The 21,628-nt window shown below is 44.7% G+C and overlaps 2 protein-coding genes across 6 annotated transcripts in view; both read left to right on the top strand.

Annotated features, from left to right (window-relative positions):
- LOC135898393 (uncharacterized) overlaps positions 1-5,594 on the top strand; it is a 67,329-nt gene extending 61,735 nt beyond the window's left edge. For all 5 annotated transcript variants that reach the window (XM_070527310.1, XM_065427313.1, XM_070527309.1 and 2 more), the window contains one exon: positions 5,450-5,594. In XM_070527310.1, coding sequence (XP_070383411.1) covers positions 5,450-5,562 — 113 coding nt within the window. In that variant the 3' untranslated portion in view covers positions 5,563-5,594. The remainder of the gene's footprint in view (positions 1-5,449) is intronic.
- A 13,153-nt stretch (positions 5,595-18,747) lies between these two features.
- LOC135898408 (uncharacterized) overlaps positions 18,748-21,628 on the top strand; it is a 65,397-nt gene continuing 62,516 nt past the window's right edge. Inside the window, exons 1-2 of the mRNA XM_065427329.1 lie at positions 18,748-18,799; positions 18,973-19,032. Coding sequence (XP_065283401.1) covers positions 18,990-19,032 — 43 coding nt within the window. The 5' untranslated portion in view covers positions 18,748-18,799; positions 18,973-18,989. The remainder of the gene's footprint in view (positions 18,800-18,972; positions 19,033-21,628) is intronic.

The following is a 21,628-nucleotide window of genomic DNA, read 5'->3' as shown; positions in this document are numbered from 1 at the left end:
TCTGATAAGGTTGAAAAACCGATAAGTGCTGATATGGGTCACAATGTGCGAAAAGGCTGATAGGGGCCGGTAACGGTTTGATAAAGACTGCATCGATTGCGATAAGCTAGAGACCAAAAGATAAGTGCCTGCAAGGCTTGGATCTGTTCTGAAAGGTTAGAAACGACCGATATGGGTTCATATAAGGGTTGATACTGGTCGGATCAAACTTCATAACACTGATTATGACACCATGCTGCGTGGAAATTAGCGAGTGGTACAATGCTTGCGCTTACTTAGAGAAATCCCCGAGGACTTTCGACGTGAATTTTTAGAGAATTTTCGCAGCTGAAAAACACAACAGGAAATTTCATTCTTTCCTAATTTGGGATGTCCTGCAGACCAACGTTCTGTTGCATGACATTTGCTGCCTGACGTCTGTAGTCATACGTCCTATAGTTGAACATCCTGTACTCGATCAATACTTAATTAAATAGGTCAGAGAGATTTCTTCATGACCATGTAAATATATTAGCGCAAAACAGTAAAAAAAGCTTATCAGGTGGGGATTTCAACGTACGGCCTAACGCTTCCGAACCCAGTTCCTTGCCACTTTACCACGCCTAACGACAATATCACGTTTACGAACACAGTATTTTGTCCACTGCATCGTGCCGAACGACGCGATAACGCTTCTGAACCCAGTATCTGACCACTGCAGCAAGCGGAACGTGGTTGTCCTCTTACATTTTGAACACGTCAACATTGAAAATCGGTCTGCCCTTGTGCTTAAATTTTTTACCTCAATATCCAGCGTGTGCTTTCTCTTCGCCACGTGAACTGGCGCTTTCTTACAGAAAAGCAGAAGTGTTGTTACTATCCACAAATATTACGGACCATGAAATCTGATAAATATCTGAATATCTCCGCAACCTCACAACGCAGCCTAGTATTTGCATTTAGGGCCTCGACTACAATACGATAACAACATTGTCGTGTACTGTTTTACTGGCTAGTACTGTAGGCGGCTCGGCAATTAAACGTTTTCTGTCATCCGGTGGTCCGTAACCTTTTGTGGTCGGGTGTATTGAGCAAAATGCTTGAACATTGATTGGCTTTAATATATACAGGGTGTTTCACGTCATTTCAACCAAGGATTAAAAATGTGGTTAACCGCAGCTGTGTTAAGCTAACGACAAATATTGAAAATTTTTATTGTTCACTTCATGGCCAAGTGCGTTTCGTTACGTTGTAGAGGGGTTTCAGAAAACACCGATGTAACTTTTACAGCTAAGCTGTTTATCTGACGGACCTGTAGGAATGAGCCGTATGCGTAGTGTAAGAGTTGGCGTCGAGCATGTAAAGACTCGCAGGAAGGGGTGGGAGGGGGGCGGCGTGTACACCCAGCGGCAAACGATGGGGACAGAAGCGCGTGCAGCAAGCGGACAACACGATAAAGGGAGGAGGGAAGAGATAGCAGCGACTGACTGATGCCGCTGACGCCGATAGTGAGTCAACCCCAGCTGCGGAGTTGGTTTCAGGGACAACGCCGCCGATGCCGACACAAACAATATGATACCCTCGCTTCCGCAGCGCTAAGAACCAGGGGGGGGGGACCCTTTCCTCCTCTTTCTGCATGGCGGCGACGGTGTTCTATGCAGTCACGTTATCTTGACTCTCTAGCGGCGTCAGCGGCATCCAGCGGTATCAGTCGGTCGCTGCTAGCGCTGGGGGGATGAAAGGGGGGCGGAGCTGGTTACGAGGCCGACGACAACGCCGACGCGAAACCCAGGAACGGACGCCAAAGAGCTGCGCTCTAAAAGTGGTAGCTGGCCCATGCGGTCATCCGGCTCATCCACGCTAAGGACGTGCCTGAAGGGAGGAACTTTTCCTCATCGAGAACTAGGTAAGGAATTTATATACAATAGTTACACGAATACGGTAGAGCGTTTCATTTCATCAGTCTGGCATGACTGAAGCGAAGCAGACACAGTAGCCGGGAACGGCCGCTTAACACCCCCTCTGTGCTCCCTGCCACCCAACCATCATCTAGTCGGAGCGTTCAAAGGCATCGAAGGACGCACCTTTGAGGGAGAGGGTTCACACACACACTTCCGCACTTTTGTTTCACTGAAGACACCAAGCGGAGATGGTCTTCGTAGGCAGGGGTTGCCAAGCTTGCCTCAAGATGGCGCGTCTTGATTCCAGAAGTGACTCCGCAGTTCTGCACCGCGACCTGACGGTGTCATGTATGACATGATCAAAAACTTACAGACTGACACACAAGTTACACTCCTCGCACTTTTCAACACAATTTGGGCTGTGGGATGCCTTCCATCCACATGGAAAGAAGCGATTGTGGTCCCTGCCTTGAAGCAGGATAAAGATCCTTCCTTGGCGGCAAGTTATCGCCAGAAAGCTCTTATAAGTTTTCTGTGGAAGCTTTTTGAAAAAAAAATGAATAATCGTAGACTCATATAGTTTTTTGAAATCAGCGATGTACTTGATCCCTATCAATGTAGCTTCAGAGAAGGCTGGTCCACAACTGATCATCTTGAGCGCATTGAAGGATACATTCGCGATGCATTCGCGAGGCATTATGTTCATAAACAGTTTTTCTTATCGATATTTCTCGATATGGAGAAGGCGTATGACACATTGTGGCGTTACCGGATATTGAGAGTCTTGTCGGGAATGGGCATCCGTAGAAATATTCCAAATATAACAGGAAGCTATTCGTCGAATCATATCTTCCGCATGAAAATCGGTAACATATTATCATGGCCTTTCATATAAGAGACTGGTGTACCCCAGGGAGGCGTGCTTGGCTGCATGCTATTGTGAAGATGAACAAGCTTCGTTCTGCATTACCACCGGCCATATTTAAGTCCGTCTATGTGGACGACTTCGAATAGGCGTCCAAGTGGGCATACAAAAATGGATTTAAAATCAACCCCCACAAATGTTCGTCTGTTCTTTTCACAAGAAAGAGAGGCCCGGTTCCAGATCCTTGTGTAGAACTGTTTGGACAACAAATACCTGTCATCAAAGAGCATAAGTTCTTACTTCTTGTACCTGACTCCAGACTTACTTTCATTTCACACATGAAACATCTTAAAGAAAGATGTCTAAAAACAATGAACTTACTAAATGTTGTATTCCACACAACATAGGCAGTGACAGGAAGTGTTTGATGAATCTTTATAAGAACCTTATGCGATCGCGATTCGACTATGGTGCCGTCGTATATAACTCTCCCTCTCCGAGCGCGCTAAATATGCTAGATCCTGCGCACCATCTAGGTATCCACTTAGCCACTGGCGCGTTCACGACAAGCCCTATTGAAATCTTATTCGCAGAATCAAATCAATGGTCACCCCATCTGCAGAGACCTTACATCGGCCTCGCATATTTGTTCAAGTACACTCCGATCATGAACATCCATGTTTCAATGCCGTTAATAATATGACCTGTGCTACACTTTTCCGTAATCGTCCCTCTGTATTCCTTGCTCGCTGCGAGTAAGGGAAGCTTAGGGATGAAATGCATGTTCCACTCCTCGAGCATCGTTTAATGCATCCAACCAAGCCGTTACTTCCTTGGGAGTGACAGGTGGTACAATGTGACATATCCTTTCTAGAAGTCACAAAGCATGCATCAGAGGCTGAAGTCCGAATGCATTTTTTGGGACAACAGTACAAGCACTCATGTACGGAGTTCTACGCAGACGCATCGAAGTGAAATGCAGGGATGTCCTATGCAGCCGTCTGTCCATCCTTCTGGGAATCCGATGTACTGCATCCGGAAACAAGTATCTTTACGGCTGAGGCCCATGCTATATTGCGGGGTGTGAAGCATACTAGGAAAGCAAAACCCCATAAAGCAGTTATATATATATATATATATATATATATATATATATATATATATATATATATATATATATATATATATATATATATATATATAGAGAGAGAGAGAGAGAGAGAGAGAGAGAGAGAGACTGCCTACGCGTCCTGAAGGCCTTGATGCCACTCTGCAAGCATACAAATGCGACACTCAATGAACTCTACTGCGCCCTGTGTAAAGCGTATATTTGTAACCAGTATGTGATTATCTGCTAGGTGTCTGGCCATCGGGCATGGAGGGTAATGTGCTGGCGGACAAGAGGACCACGTCAATTGCATAGCGAGCTATTAATCCTACAGCTGCAGTCCCTGCCACAAATCTCAAGGCTTTCTTTCGAAGCAAACTGCGTAACCACTGGCAACGCTTGTGGGACAAATAATAAGCTACATGTAAACACGCCACCATATGGTTTTTGGCCCTCCTCGACGAAATCCGGCGAACAGATGTCCTGTTCACGTCGCCTCAGAATAGGACGCACATTTGGCACCCATAACTTTCTACTTACTGGAAATGAACCTCGAACCTGTGGTAGATGTGATGAGAGGCTGACCGCCCTCCACATCCACCTGGAGTTTCGGGAAGCCGAAGTTGAGAGAAAGAAACATTTTCCTCTTTCATACCGTTATTGCGTCCCTTTTCACCCGGCTATGTTTCTTGATAAAGAACCGCTTTTTCACACGAAAGCAGTCCTCCATTTCCTAAATGATGTTGTCCTATATGTGATACGCCCATTAAATTCGTAGTGTATCCTCTTTCGAGACGATGCCGCTGTGATAGTTGTATTGTATAGTACATATCTCCAGGCCTTTGTGTTTCAAGAGCTCTAATGAGGCAGTAGTGCTCGAGCCAATTTTAGCAGCAGACATATTTTAAATATCGTTGTCATTCTCTCGCAATGCATCTTAATGCTCATAGTACCCGTCATTTGTCATGGCCATAATTTTATTACACATAGATTTTATGCCCTTTATAACGACTATTTTTAAGGCCCCTTTACAGCCACGTCATGTGAACTTCATAGAAATCATAACTGCACTGCAAACTCATTAACACTGGCATGGCGCTCTTTGGCCATACCTGGCCCTTGCGCCACTGAACACCACACATTCATTAATTCGGGCAGCGTAATCTGACGCTACGGTAAAAGTTAATACATAAATAAATAAATCGTAAGGTATTTGAAGAAGTTGGGAAGTACTGAGCCTGCGGGCCATAAGACACATATAATCCTATCGCCGACGAGGCTCAAATACACTATTGCCACGGGGAAATATTTTACCTCTACCTGTGTAGCTTCAATGAGAGAGAGAATAGATTTTACGAGTAGAAAGAACTGCGCAAAACGGCCGGGTATATGACGTACGAGTACCGCGGATACCTGATGACATTTGCCTCGTTTTCGTTTGTACGCTTTTTTTCGCGGAGCAAGAGGACTAAATGGACATTGCACTTGCACCTATCGTGGCAATAGCGCACTTGAGGATCAATATTTTGGCTTTTAGAAATACGGTTAACGAAGTAAGACGGCTATAGTTACTGACACGCTGCCGCATTTCTGCAGGTGTTCCCACTGATTGTAAGGCCTCCGCATGCATGGACTACTGCAAGCAACTGGGCGCCCGTGGTGGATATTGCAGTACGAAGAGCATCTACTGCGTGTGCATCAACCCTTAACCACTTACCTAGAAATGACAATATAAAGCTTCCGTGCATGTTCTCACTGTTCTGTGTTATTCTGGAACGTACTCAAACATAACACAAAGTAAATAACAGTGGTGGGCATACAGTAGAGAAATTACGAAAGTAGTTTCAATACGCATGCAATGAATATGTCACTTCGTGACACTTGTAAAGAAATGCGCTTACTGAGGAAGAAAGGAATTAAATTATGACGGTACGGTAAGGTTATTTGTTTAAAACGGACACATCACGTCTAGCCATGAGAAGAAAACGGCAGGAATGCATTAATGCCGTATCGAACCTTGTTGATGCATTGATGTAAATAATTTAAGCAAATTTAAAAATGAACTGCACAACTGTAATTTGGGAGGCATGTATGACCGTTGAACGTGTTCAAAAAGCACAGTTAACTTTAGACGATGGTAGCATAATACACCTCCGTTGTATCTGTAATTTCAGCTAGAGTATCGCTTACCCCCGTCCAATATCTAATCAACAGATCTGTCATCATGTGCTTTAGTGTTACGCCTGTCAATTTCGGTTCATCGTTAGCTCTGGCCTGTTTACCTTATCTCGTGACCCCCCAAGCTTCGGAACCACACCTTAGCTCAATAAACTACAATTATTGCACACATATTCCAAGGATGGCGGTAAGCTTTTAGTCATGAGACGCTAATGCCTAATGTATTTGAGAAAAAGTGCCGTAGACTAGTTGCGCGGCATCATTTATTTTTATCTTTTTCAGGTCGGAAAGAAAGAAAAAGTTAAGTAGCACGTACTGAGCAACGGAAAGTTGAATGGCGAATTTTTCAAGAGGGCCTCAGATTTTCACAATGACCTTTTTACAGCGGTGCTGCTGTGATTGGATCCTGGGATTTATTCGTGGCATAGCGTCGACAGAAAACTCGTCATGTATGACTCGTGCCTTCAAATGCAATGCACATACCCCCTTAGTAATTTCCTCTAGTAACCCTAGGTATTATACGTGCTACACGGACCCTGCTGCGTATGCACAGGCGACCGGGCAACGCAACCAAAAGAGGTACGCCCTATCAGTCGTTGGTGCGCTCGAATATGAGGTCGTACGAGACGGCATTTCGCTATCACAGCGGCGCCACTCGCGACCTAAAGTAGGCCGCGTTGTGCGACTTATTTTATACCAGTGCGACGCATTTGATACCAGCGCTAAACAACTTTGCGACTTCGCATGGCTGGCCTTCGCACTTCATTTCTTTTCTGGACTGTGGCATTTTGGACTGTCTTTCTTTGTTGTTTCGTTACTTCTGTTTAATAAGTGCTCTTTTGTGTTTCGCTCTCTTGCTATGCTTGTACCATCTCTCCGATGCTTTGTGAGAGAGGGGCATTGACACGTGGACTTGTGTAACCTTTACGGGTGAGCTGTTTTCACCGTCTAACGAATGTAACTGCTCCGCAATGGGACGTGCCCACAAGTATTGGAAGTTTCTCGAATGGTATCGATGGTTCTGTTGTCACCGAGGCTTGTGTAATCTGATTGCATGTGCGACGAACATTGTGTAGAACTTTAGGAAAGACATGCAGGCACCACCGATTACTCTGGAACCTTCGAGGACTCGTGATATGCCGGCGCGCTTGACCGGCGGATAAGACTTCTCGACGATCGCCGACCGTGTTACTACCACCTGAGAATAATACACATTTGGCCTACGTAAAGGACGCGAAGTGCCATAAAATTGCTAACCCATTAAAAGTAACCTTGCAGCGAGTTACATCGAGTTATATAGCGAGAAAGCGCCATTCGCTTTCTGAATACAAAAGTCGCAATTTAAATATATATAAAATGTAGCATGGCGCTTTACTTTAGCAATACCGAGCTGAAGTAGTCGCGGAAAATGCCGCGGAATGGATGTTGATAGCCAGGAATTGAAGCCGAAGTAGATGACGTCTTGTTTTTTTGACGCTTGCAAAGACGACTAAAAAGAGTGCAGGTACGCGCTACCGTCCCCGCCTCGCTTGCAACTTTCTTTCTCATATTTTCATGAGCGTAATATTTAACAGCTCCCGTACGAAAAATCTGCGTGTGCTTGCTTCTTTTGAAGAAGACTGCTTCTGATATATCAGAGCTTGTCCAGCAGATTATAGGTGGTACAGCATGTGTACCGGTCCCCGCAACGTGATGCCATTAGAAATGTTCACTTTGCATGAGCAAACTTTGTCGTCGTGCCCCGGAAATGCTCTGTCACTTGGCCCATTTTCCCCCACTGTCTTGATGAGTTTAACTCTATTATCAGTACGATGTCTCCAAGCTACACTCACTGTGAGTGTCTAGTTGCATTAATCTAAGCTGAACGAAGTTGTTGGAGCTACTTTCGTAGCCACCGCTACCAGAGATTTTTTACCACGTGTTAAAAATTTTGGTCAGCATGAAGTGATTCGTGCTCGACAAGTCTGGAGGAAGCATAGTCAAACTGGCCCACGAGGAAATGACTTGATGTAAGCAGAGTTGATTACGAAGTTTCAGCATGCACAAATGTTATCAGTCGCCAATTTATCATCGCTTCATCTTGCTCGACCGTGGTCGAAAATGTTTCAAAGTGAAAGAAATGATTTCCCAGTGTTTTATTTAATGTAAACTTCAGATATCAAATCAATCGTTCCCGAAATCCCCCCCACCAGGGAGCTTGTTCACTGATAAATTTCGAAATAAGGCTGGGACTTAGGAAGTTGGATGGTACTTCATATGATTTCATTGACACATTAAGTCGCTGAATCCCCATTGATGCCTTGCTAAATGCCTTTGCGTTCTCAGAATATACAATCATACCGATTCCTCGTCGTGCCACAAATGGTTTAAATGCTTGAAGGAATTTGCCGTCAAATTCATGACAAGCTAGAGATAAACCGCTCTAATGCCTGCACACGTGATGATGAGTATATAACATATCTTCGTTGATTCTGGATTATCTCGTTCCAGAAACAGACCGGCCAAAGTCGAGGCAGTAGCTTGGAAAGTGAGAGGGCTGAACATGGTCTGCTGTTATCGACGCGAAGGGCTCCGAGTATAGCTTGCAGCAATATCGCCGGCAGACTGGAATTCGTGAATTATTTTTTATAAGCTGCCTTATTCTCAGTACACAGAAACTGAGGCCACCATGTAAAAGTCGGTTTCCATCTTGACCAACAACTTTGTGAGTGCGTCTGAAGCAGGAAGCAAACACAGAGATCTAACAATATCTGCCCTATGCGATTCAACCCATTTGCATTCTTCTATGAATTTGTTTATCAGTCCAATTAACATTGACAAACCTTAAAACACAGTCTTGGCACTCTTTGGTCCTAACTGGCCTTTCTCGATGTATAAATTTGTGCATCATCACCATTACCGAACCTGCACCTTTGAAGTAACAATTACAATGCCACAGCCACTGGACTACCACGAGGGATGATGAGCAGAACATTCAAGGGCAAATTGGTAATGAAATAATTTTGTTGAATGATCTGAAGTCGCAATGTTAAAACAAGTCTCCTTGACGGTAAGCGCAAGGCACGCGCACGAAAATTGGACACACGCAAATAAATTTGCCGGAGCAAACGATACAGCTGGGACGGGATATGTGAACAATGACGTGAAAAAGCTTGCTCAAAAACTGCGGAAAGTTGGTCGGCAAACCATTTCCACAACCTCAATTCAAACTGTTCGACGCTTGATAGGGCAAGTTGCTTTTTAAAGCAGCGGGGCTTAGGTGCAGCTGTTTTTCACCTGCTTGTTGACTCACTACAAACAGATGGCAGCTGCGCCGGGCTTATCCATTTCTTCTCACCATCCCCGTAACGCAGTCCTTGCCGTGGTTCAATGCCCCGACGCGGCGGACGAATTTCCGACAAGGGTTGAATGGATAAATATTTCTGTATTTAGATTAACGTGCTCGTTAAAGTTTAGGAGATGGTAGAAACAAAGTCGGATACCCCTCACCACGCATAAGCCAAAGCTAGTGTTCATTAGTCTGGCAAGAGAACAAGAATTCAACTTTCGCCAGTCATCCTCTAGCCTGTGCAGGAGTACACTTATCTAGGTCAGTTACTCACCGAGGATCCTGATTATCCCTGATTATGAGAAGGAAATGCGCAGAAGAACAAAAGTGGGTTGAAGTGCATACAGCAGACATTACCAAATCCTGAAGCTCACCACCAACGTTGAACATGAAAGTGTACTGCCATCGTATTCCACCGGTGATAACATATGTGACAGAAAATTGGAGGTTAACAAACAAGCTCGTCAGCAAGTTGGGGACATCGCAAATAGTGATGAAGCGAAAAACAAAATCTTAGGAGTAACGTTTAGAGACCATACCAGAGCCGTGTGGATCAGAGAGCCAAGGAGGATAGCCAAAACTCTGGTTTACGTTAGGAGAAAAATGGAGCAGGGCATGCATGTAATGCGTAAGGCAGATATGCGGTTCACCAATAAGGTTAAATATTATAGAAGAAGGGAAGGGAAGTGCAGTTGAGGACGGTAGAGTATTAGCGGAAGAGATGAAATTAGGAAATTTGCAGTAGCAAGCTGACATCAGCTAGAGCAACACAGAAATAACTCGAGATCGCTGGGAGAGCACTTCGCCCCGCATCGGACACAGAAACAGGCTGATGATGGTGATGATGATTATCCTGCACTACCACGCCAGTCAATAAGCCACTGTGCTGGTTAAGGACCCTAAACCCTATTTTCTAAAACCTGCTAAGTGTGCTTTAGGCATGTACATTTCATTAAAGCTGCTTCATCTTCAGAGGATTGAAAATGGTGGCATTAACATGGTGACACGAGCTAGTTGGCTGAAGATCATCGTGGGAATTTTTCGAAGCGCAATGGCAAGACTAATGGCAGCCGGACACGGCACTTTCTCTAACATGGTTCACATATAGAGCCCCGCGTCCTTATAGCCAAGTGCTTCGGGCGTCCGAAACATGATAATACAGATCGCTTCGTTGTAAAGGTGGAACACCACGCAGCTTAAAGTAGAACCGGCACAGAAATATTGCTTGGTTATACAAGTCATTTTCTTGTAAAGGCATTTGTCGTAGAGGTACTCTACTTTATAGCGAATGTTCTGGTCCTGTCTTCTTGTTCTTTCGTTTTTTGGCTGCGCTTGAAAAGAAGTTTGGAAGATAACTGGCATTTTCACGAGGATCTATGCGCTAAAAGGTCATTAGTTTGTAGTGTTTTGGGTTCAAAGTAAAGAACCATTGAAAAAATGTGCACCATAAATAATGCTAACTGCTAATGCATTTTCGCTAACTCTGCTTCAATGTAGCTACGGTCATCACATGTTTTTTCGTGCTTGTTTATTTGCCGAGATCCAGGAATAAATTGACGAACCGTGGTCAAGCTCGACCCAAAGTTTTGCTGTAGCGGAACAATTTTTCGATTATATCTGAGGAGAAATAAAGTTGCGGAAAATTCTGATGGCCAAATGACAATAGTGCTCGCTCAAAAATAAATTTTTCTATGGTCCCTACTGACGTCCAGGCCCATTCCTTATTGCTTACTCATACTCACTCACATATTAGATACGAGGCTGCTCCTAAGACAGGGCGCTTCTTAATGTGTGATATACATATGTCGCCAAAGATATTCGAAGCTGAATAGTGTGTCAGGAGCCACAACCTAAGTCACTGACGAACGAAATTAGTACTTTTCTGTAAACCATTAAAAAGGCTCAAAACATGGCGAAAAGGCGGTAGCGTTAGAAAGAAAGCCCCGGATGGAGACAGGACAAGGATGAGCGCTGATCCTTGTCCTTGGCGCTCGCACTTGTCGTCCTGTCTACCTCTGTCTTTCTTGTTCACGCTGCCGCCCTTTTCTAACATGTACCAAAACACCCAACTCGCCACAATAAAACATGGCAATTTCAAGCTTGTTGCGTGGTGTAAACATATGTAACGCGATATGGACAGTCTCACGGATTTCAGAAGAACTAAATGATGTAATGACGTCACGTAAAAAAACGTTACTTAAAAAAATCGGGTAGGCTGTATCAGCGACGCAACCGCAGGAGCGCGCAAAACATTTTGTGCGTCTATAGACACTAAGGAACATAGATAACGTAACCAAGTGCACACGCTCCATTTATTCACTCATTAGAACTTTACATATATAACATATGTGTTGTATATAGTTGGCGTCTTACAGCCTAATTATGCAATTGTGCTTGCTAGCTATTCGCAGCGGTCTTGTTGCTTTTGAAGAGAATGTTTGGGCGCGAGGGCAATGAATTGTCTACCACACCGGTGGCACCCGATACGACCCGGCAATGCTTGAGCCCTACGTCGCGGTAAACGGTTGAGGCTCATGCGCTCGCATAAATCTCATTACGCTTGCTTTCCCTACAAGACGACGGGGACTATGTGCCGTGGTCCTTTTGTCTTTCTTTTCTTGCTCCACCTTTGCTCTTGCTGCTCGAGTTTCTCCAAGACATTTATTTCTCAGTCGTACGTGTCCAACGCATTCGGGGCGGGGAGTGGGGGCATGGAAGAGCGAATGCGAAATTTGTGCAACAAGTTGAACACTCGGAGGCCGTATACCTCCTGGCGAACAGTGGTTCCATTTTGATAACCTGTACTTATGGCGGAGCGAGCTATTTCAAACGCTGCCGATGCCACTCGGATCGACAAACCTGGCGCCGAGATATGGCACTCTGAACACCGAGCGAGAGGATAAATTTGAATCTGACTGCGTCACTCCTGGCGCGACAAGGGCGCCATCTCTGCACGCAACGTATGTATGGTGGAATAATGTCGTATTTAACCTACAAATCTGTAGCCTAAATAAAATCGCATAGGCGTAAGTCCCAATGGTATAACTTGTTTTCGTTGCATGTACTTTTCTCAGGCGACCGCCTCTGACCCATATAAAGTACGTCTCACGCGAACATGACGACATGCGGCTTCCAAGCCATTCGCAAATAATAAAGAAAAAATAAACGATGAATGAATGAAAGTAAGACATATTCATTACTGGGGCTGGAATTACCTACAAGGAGCAGTGCGTTTTGGAAATGTGCAGTCGACCAAAACAGTTTACGGACCAAGAGATGTGACAAAAAGCTGAATATCTCCTCAGTCTCAAGACACAGCCTGTTATTCCCATTTCCAGCCTTTTGTGGCACATGTGAACAACATTGTGATGCACAATTTCACTGGCTGCTCCTAAAGGCTGCTTGTATATTTTGAATTTTCTGAGATCCCGCTGTCCGTAAACGTTTTGGTCGACTGTACGTTCAGCCCAGCCTTCAATGGCACCCGCACTGTGTGGCAGTGCCTGCTCGAAGGCTTGAAGCAGTTGGACAATACGTGATCACCTCGGAAAGCTAAATATGCGACGTGTAAAGGTATTCGGAAGCTTTGAAAAACTGTTTCGTTCCCTTCTCGTGGTAACTGTAGGCCGGAAACGTCGAAATAGTGGGCTGCTGCACCGCAGTGGCATCGTTTGCTGTCGTTGTGAATAGAGGCGGCGGCTGAGGCAAGCAATACATCCGTCATCGCGGGATGAAACATGCCGGCAACCACGATGCTGCGATGGAAATAGTATATAAAGGCGTCGGGTTTGTTTCCGGTCGTCAAACTCATTAGCCATCATTTATCCAAAGTTTTTGCACTGATGGCTCGGCTGCTGAGCCGCGGTCGCCAGATGTTGTGCTCGAAGTAGCTCGTTATCCCAAGAAATGTATGCAAGCTGATAGAACTTGTGTTGGCTTATTGCTTAAGGCACACGCGTTGGAATTGTCTATGGTGTGGTCTCCAAGCAGTCACGTGGCATAGCGTTATACAGCATAACGTTATACCGTAGCTTAAGAGTGGGACGCTGTTGAATTACGCTTTGAATTTCACATACATAGTGCGCCTAATTTACTCTACTTGTGTGTGTGTCCGTAAAGTTCGAGGCGCAGCGCATCGGCAGCCAAGAGCGCGTTGTCTTTGCACTTTCCATGTCCTCCAATCCGCGGCGAAAGAGTACAAGCAGTACAAGCTTTCCAGCATAGCCTCCGAAATCTTGCGATCTCAGAGGCAATAGGATGTCGTCGCGCCTATCTCCCGACTTTACTCTAGGCGGCGCCATCTCGCATGTTTCTCTCATTAGGCTTAGACGCGTTCGAAACGAGAAGTAATGTCGAAACTCTTCAAGCTTATGCACAATACTCTTTGACGAAGCGGCCTGAAACTAAGCGAAACTGATTACACAGTAATTTGCTACGAACGAAATGAATGAAACGAGAAGTAACCTCGGAGCTCTTCAAGAATATGCACAATACGCTTTGACGAAGCGACCTGAAACTAAGCGAAACTGATTACACAGTAATTTGCTACGAACGAAATGAATGAAACGAGAAGTAACCTCGGAGCTCTTCAAGAATATGCACAATACGCTTTGACGAAGCGACCTGAAACTAAGCGAAACTGATTACACAGTAATTTGCTACGAACGAAATTAATGAAATGAGAAGTAATCTCGGAACTCTTCAAGATTATGCACAATACTCTTTGACGAAGCGGCCTGAAACTAAGCGAAACTGATTGCACAGTAATTTGCTACGAACGAAATGAATGAAACGAGAAGTAACCTCGAAACTCTTCAAGATTAGGCACAATACTCCTTGACAAAGCGGCCTCAAACTAAGCGAAACTTATTACACAGTAATTTGCTACAAACGAAATGAATTCTACAAAAATAACGTCAAATTCACATCGAAGCTTGACGCCGTGACCGCCGCAATGTTTTACTCAATCTAGGTAAAGCGCGCATAAATGGTAACGTTAAATCTGCGAAACAGCGTGCTGACACTAAACGGCATGAGTCGCTTAGCGTCCTGCCCACGCGCATTTCGATTCCGCTGTTCCGCTAAGGCCGTTTTTACGCAAAGCACGTTAAACAAAAGCTGCCTATAATAGCTACATACGATGCAGTTGCCGGGAAGCGTGGGAAGCACTGAGGTATCTCTGAATGCTATCGGGTTCCACTTTTAAAGGCGAAGTGTCCTCCAAATTTCATGCTTTCTTTTCGACGTCTCGTCCATTGGCGTGCCGTCATTGTCGTGGAATTTGCCGTCGTCTTAGAATGTCTTGTCGAGAAGCTGTCGCCGACGAGCCATAGCTTTAGTCATAGTGTCATGACTAAAGCGCACAGCACGGCGGTGCGGAAACATAAGGGTAACGAAAAGAACAAGAAGAAACACGCACAATCAATCTCTTTCGCACATAACTGCAATACTCGACATCGCACCTGTGTGCGCGCGCGGCTGATTGCATTTGTCGCGCTCTAAAAGAGCGATCTAGACGCGCTGCCTATGGTAACGAGCAGGGAAGTTGTTCGTCCAATTACATCGACGATTCCGGTGGCGAATCGCGGCAAATATCGCAAGTACGCCAAGTTGCGAACGGCATTGCGTTCTTATATTAGTGATGTAACGTAAAACCTATTCTTATAACAGAAAGAACTCTGCCCAAACTCGATATTGGACTTGTTCCCAGACAACACTCGACTTCCTCAGGGCGTCCTCAAATGGTACAAACGTCCTCACAGTTTTGACGATGTCCTTGATACGTCCTCGGGGTGACATTCACGGGTTTATCCTGAAAATATATTTTGCAGGACTTATTAAGGATGTCTGATTGCCCAAGGAACGTCCGCTGCAGGACATCTTGAGGACATTTAGTTTTATATTAGAAGAAACCCCGAAATTGAAATTTTCAAGATTGTTTCGGCTGATGAAAGAAAAATGAGGTGCTATACTTCATGTGACATCGTTGCTACGCCATGGAACTAGATTTTTTTTCGTTGAGTTAAGCTTTGATCAACTGCTCTTTATACCTCACCACTGCTTTTGATTGAACCATTTCTTGTAATTTGTATCGTTTTGATTACCCGCGGGCGGTAGCATTTGTGGTTGGTAAGGAAAGAGTGAACCAGGAAGGTATCCCGCGATGTCAACGAGCAAGCCACTCTATTTTCTTTTTTTGCTGGTACATTGGCACTTTCGATTTGAAAGGTCAAGCCAAGCCAGCCCAAGCCAATGCAGCACTGAAGAAAAAGATGGCAGCGGAGAGCGGATAAGTTATTTTCATATTTTTCAGGGCCGCAGAAAGTGGAACGTAGATTTGTATGCGGCAGAAATAGGCGCATAAGACTATGTTTTTTAATTAGCGAGCAGCGCAGACAAAGCCTTCCTCAATTACATATCGAATCGGACGGCTTCGCGCGAAGCCATGGCGCTCTTATGTTGAACTCCAATGGCGGAGTCGGAGCAAGTTTTTCTACTTTTTTCGGAGCAAGTTTGTTCCAATGACGGAGTGAGAGCGGGAGTAAGGTGTTCCAACGAGAGAGTCGGAGTGGATTCAGAGCGGGAGTCACTCCGTGGAGCAGAAAAAGATGCTCCGCGAAAATCGTCGGAGTGGACTGGAACTCTGCGTGACGTATTTCCTTTACCACGTTTTTCTGCTGGGAGGCGCCACCGGTCACGACTCGCGAGGAAGCAAAAGCTGCTGCACGCTAGGCGAGATATCCATACCACACTTGAAAAAAAACGACAGGTGACTGGTGCGGCGGTGGTGGGAGCAAACAGCGGAAGGAAGTGACAACACGCACGGTATCCTGGGTAACTCGGCGATACAACTTCCGTTTCCGCCTTGCTCCGGCGGCGCAGGTTCTGTTCCAATCGCGGATTTGGAGGCGTTGCTCTGCGCCAGATTCGCGTGCTCGCTCGCGGAGTCCGTCGGCTGCTCCGACTCCGCCATTGGAATTCAACATTAGTGTCGGATGGAACGGGTACTAGAACTCACGGTGTCGCTTCACCTGTAGAATAAACTCACCAAAGATGCTCTCCACAGAATCGTGACATTTTATGCTGGGTCGCTAAAGTGGACAGTTTCAACGTGATGATTTTAGCGTTTCTGACCATCGCTTATTCATTGTTCAACGCCGCTGTAACGTCACTTTGAACCTCTCCTCGCTGTTTTCATGAACAAGAGCGTTGTTACGAACGTCCAAGCAATCCGACATTTAGCACCGGCCAGCGGCAAATATCGCGCTTGTCGGCTTCCAAAGCTAGATGCAGTTATACTTAATGTTTTTCTAAATCATCTCGCGGATAAGATGGCGAAAAGTATTCATTATGAAAAAAAAAACATTGAGTGGACTGATTGATTTTGCCATAAGGAGCAACGTTCGATGACCAGTAGTCAATAGCTTTGGTGCTTCATGCAATAATTTTGCCCTTCAGTGCTTCCATATATGTGGGATACACTCTTTCGTTTGTCATTTCTCTGTATTTGGATGTAAGTTGTTTTTGACAATGTGCTGTTTATTGTTTCGTTCAGTGACTCCTATGGGCTCTCGCGCTTCAGCGTTTTTGGATGAAGACAATGTTAAGCGGAGAATTACCCTGGCTTTGTGACGCTCCTTTAAACCTTCGTTTTGTCAGTATATCATGCGTCCTTATTAAGTAAAATAATAAAATGGTTTTGCGTGCATCACTATGGCTTTAACTTTTCATTTTCGCGTGGCCCTCTGCAACAGGGCTCAAACGTATGCTCTGTCAAGCAAAATGTGCACGCTGTAATTTTAAACGAAAATTCTTCACTTAGTGGATAGACAACAGTTTTAGGTAATAAAATCATCGGCTTTTACTGGGCGCAGCGAATGTTTGTACCCCAGTGGTTGTGCGTCTAAACGTGATCAGGCTCATCGCACTCTACTTACTTTTCTAGAGTTAACTAACTTAGGTTCCCGTTTGTAGCGTCGGAACTATTTTATTCAAAATTCTGTAGTAGCGTGACCTTCACTCACCGGCCCTACTGTGCGTGATCTGTACTGTGTTCCACTTTATTCTTGAGATTTGTCCTGTTGCTCTTCCTTTCCTCTTCCCTCCCCTCCTTCATATCTTTCATTTCTGTGTTTCTGTCACCTCCCTTCTGAAGAGAAGACAGGCATTGTGCCCCGTCCGGTGGCAGTTGCCAGCGTGATCCTCGCTTTCCTTTCCTGTTAATTGTATATATCTGTTCAAAACAAATAATAATAATAATAATAATAATAATAATAATAATAATAATAATAATAATAATGCCTAGGTTTTTAAAATGTCCTCAACACGCACTGAAAAGATCCTCTAATGCTCTTCTGAAGACATCCTGAGGATTTACTGACTCCGGTCAACAGGACTTGACACAGGGATGTATTGAGGCTCATCTGGGGACGTCCGGAGGACGTGCAAACGTACTCACTTGCATGTCCCTAGGATGTGCTGTGGTTGTCGTGTTGTCTGGCCTTGGGAAAGTAAAAGCATTCGATATTGATTTCGAGTATATGAGGTCGCGTTTATCGAATATTGATATCTTTATCAGATTCTGAAATGTCGCTATTCAGGTACCTCTATATTTATGGGTCATTTCTAAAGGGTGAAAATTAGCTCACTGATCGCCATATCGTGGGTGCTTTTTGAATGGGAATTTGCAGGTGTTTTAGCGGCCTCCAGTTGAGCATAGCTTGTAACAGGTTTTCTGTTTACTCATTGCAATGATATACCACATATTGGTTTTTGTATAACACAGCTGTTTCGTTCTTAGGCTCGTAATGCATCGCATTCGCTAACATGACTTCGTCCGCTTGGTTGATGTACTGCTGTGTGCACTGCGTGTCACAGGACGCATACTTGCGCTGACTCTCCAATTTCAGTGTCCCTGAGGGCGAGTATATTCCATGCTTCGTATATTCTATCTTTCCGCTATTCCAGCTGCATGTGTGCAATTTCTCTTACCATGCCCGTTGCTAAGTGAGTGATTTTGGTTGTGAAATCTTTGCGCACGTTTATAAATTACTCTGTACGTGTTCTATGTTTCACAACGAGGCTATTTATGACGACGTACAGATATCAAAAAACCTGATGGCTCGAAAGCCCGGTTCTAGATGGTTTAAACTGCTTTGTTGGGCTAGACATACACTGTGTGACAAGTTAATTCTAGCTCAATCTATTGCCACCGGAGCAGAAGGCTTCGCATGCGCAGATATCTAAGGATAACAGGGGCAGGGCTGTTTTGACATCCAGCTGCGGCTGACTCCAAACTTATGTGAGTGAAAGCTCAAAATGAGGAAGGCCTTTCGTATCGTGCAAAAGAGAGAACCAGTCGAGATTTCATATTTATTATGTCAAGAAATTTGCGCTATTGCACAGTTTTCGCAAACGGTACGACCGCAGCCTCCGGACCGGTAAGTGCAGTCTCCTACTGCAATAGACCTTCCACTGATTGCAATGATATACTATATATTGGTATTCTTATTGTTGTTGGTATTCTTATTGGTATATATTCTTACACCTTAACATTTCCTATTATAGGGTCTCCTTGGTGTGAACTATCATTCTTGTTAACACGGATACGCAGGTCAGGTAGACATCAATATGAGATTCTTCTCAGCCGTCTTCCAGCTTCTCGCGATTGCTGGTAAGTACGGTGTGAAAGCTGCCGCCACTAGGTACAAAGCTATGAGCCGTTTTATCAAGAACAACAACGTGCTATATTCAATATCTTACAGAACTGACATTCAAACTCAAATATGAAGATCCAAATGGAATGCTTCCTATTAACTTCGCAAGTAAATTATAAGGGTTTATATTTTCAAATTTTGTGGCCTGCGTTAACTGCGGGACTGGCTGTGTAATATTAGTATCTATAATAGAAACCTTTAGATCAGTGCGGTTCCTGTGTTGCATAGGCGAACGAAACAGCCGCCACCTGGCAGTGAGACTTTTCGGATAATATAGGTGCACTCTGGTACGTTCAGAAATACTGACGGTAGCCTAAGAGTTCGAATTTCCTGCGCTCTTAAAATTAAAGAAAGCTAACGCTGCAATGTGCTCTGCAGTCGATAGTGGAATTTGGTCCCATATAAGACAACTAAACGAGTTGGCGTGGAGAGCAGCCCATATCATGCAGCCTCTTGCGAGAAAGAAACGATCTGTACGGTATCATTTAAAACACAAGAAATTATTCAATAAATAATCATATTGAGGAACAATTTAAAGTCTCGAATTCCATGGGTAAGTGGCATACGGTTTAGCGCGAACTTGTGGTATAAAAATTGGAGGACGCTTAAGCTTCGCCTTTAAGAGTGGACCGCGATAGCGTTATCGCATCCCGTTCGCACCGCCTTCTCAAACGCGCTACGCCAGCCAAACGTCGCGATCGGCAGAGATAGCCGGGCCCCGAGGCGCCATGAAGGCGGACGCGATCATGGGGCGAGTGGCGCGCCACGTGTCGGGGCAGCGCCGTGCATTGCGAGGAGGGGGTCTTCTGTGTTTGCCGCAAGGTGGCTCTGCGTGTGCGCAGAGCACAGAAGAAATTTAGCGGAAACGTACTTCGCTACTCGTGAAACTGCGACTTCTGTAGGTTACATGGTCATAATTACTGATATACACCGCAGTATAGCTTTCTACGGCACGTTTCTAAGGCGTTTCGAATGCGGTGTTTCTAAACACCGCATTCACTACAGGCGATTTTGTCCCGTTTTGAAGGAACGAACTCGTGGCTGAGTGGTAGCGTCTCCGTCTCACACTCCGGAGACCCTGGTTCGATTCCTATCAGCCCATCTTGCAAGATGTTTTTATTTATGAAGTGCCTTCTGGGATTTATCGCTCATGGCCGACACCGACGCCGACGACACCGGCTTTTCTGCGACACGAGCTCCTTTAACGCTGTCGCGTTAAAAGAATAGCAAAATAACATTTCCTCTACCGAAATGCGCTGTGCCTGGAGACTTGATCGAAGGAACTACTAAAAAAATGTCCTCAGAATGCGACTTTCATAAGAAACTGTTCACCCTATCATCCGAATAGGATGATGTTTCGACGGCGTATATGAACTCACTCACTGAGGCGTGAGTCCTTTCTTTGAATAGCTTTTCAAAAGGACACAGAAAGTGCACTAAGCGCGTTTAAACTATTTTTGTATTTTCCCCCAAATTGTCTTTATCCTTTCGAACGCCTCACATACGTTTATACCCGCGAAAGAAATACAATATTGGTTCCGTACACACATGCAATTTCAAATAGGCAGGTTGATTATTTTTTAGTCGTTTAAACTGTTGCCATGGGTCGAGGTGCGGTGGTGCTCACTCCATCGGGCCCGACACAAGGCAACACGCACCTAGCCATGTGAAACTGTAGCCAAAGAATGATATTCGCTTTGAAAATTATGGATGCCGTATATTGCTAAAGCAATACATGCGCTTTTTGGTGTGACTCGCAGTATAGACGAGACGAACGACATTCACGCCGGCCACCCCGCGCTTACACCTGGTTGCTTATCGGAGAAAATTGGACGTACACGAGTATGATACAATGCCGCTTAATAATGCGGCCCTAATTTTGACTTTTTGTGCTGTTTGCCCCGTTAAGTTGGCGGACCGCACCGTAGAAGCATGCATCTCCCCTCGCATAAAAGGAATGAAAACATAGAGAAAACAAGAATAGAGTAGGTGCTTACAACTATCCTAACAAAAGTAAAAAACGTAAGGCTTTCTGCACAGATTGACGCTCAAGTGACTGTCATTTGTAACCAATGTTAACTCGGTGTCACAGACTTCTAGTACGTTGCGAAACATTGCGAATAACAGCCGTATTGCGCTTTAAAACAGTGTGTTCGTAATTTTCGCAAAGCGGGCAAATAACTGATGCACTTGAAAGTTTGTCCTCACATGACCTAAGTGATGCCTCCTATTTCGTAAAGATGCTAACATTTAAGCAAGTACTGTTCTTTCAAGAGATTGGGAAGATATTTTAGGTCTTAATGTAGTCTCCTAACACTCTGAAGAGTTTAAACGCTAATTTTCTGCGAATGCTGCAAATAACTTAAATGATTTAGCTTTTATAGGGCTTCTTTGATAACTAATTATTTGAAACAACGAAAAATCAAGTACACGCACGGCGCCTTATGGCAATCGGCCGTACTGTGGTTGATAAATGCACCTCGTACAGCGTAAATACAGAGGAAACGGTAAAAAGGTAAATATCGTCGATATACATACTTAACCAACACTTCA

Source organism: Dermacentor albipictus, chromosome 10 (genome assembly GCF_038994185.2).
Source record: "Dermacentor albipictus isolate Rhodes 1998 colony chromosome 10, USDA_Dalb.pri_finalv2, whole genome shotgun sequence".
NCBI lineage: Eukaryota > Metazoa > Arthropoda > Arachnida > Ixodida > Ixodidae > Dermacentor > Dermacentor albipictus.
This window is presented reverse-complemented; position numbering and strand designations above follow the sequence as displayed.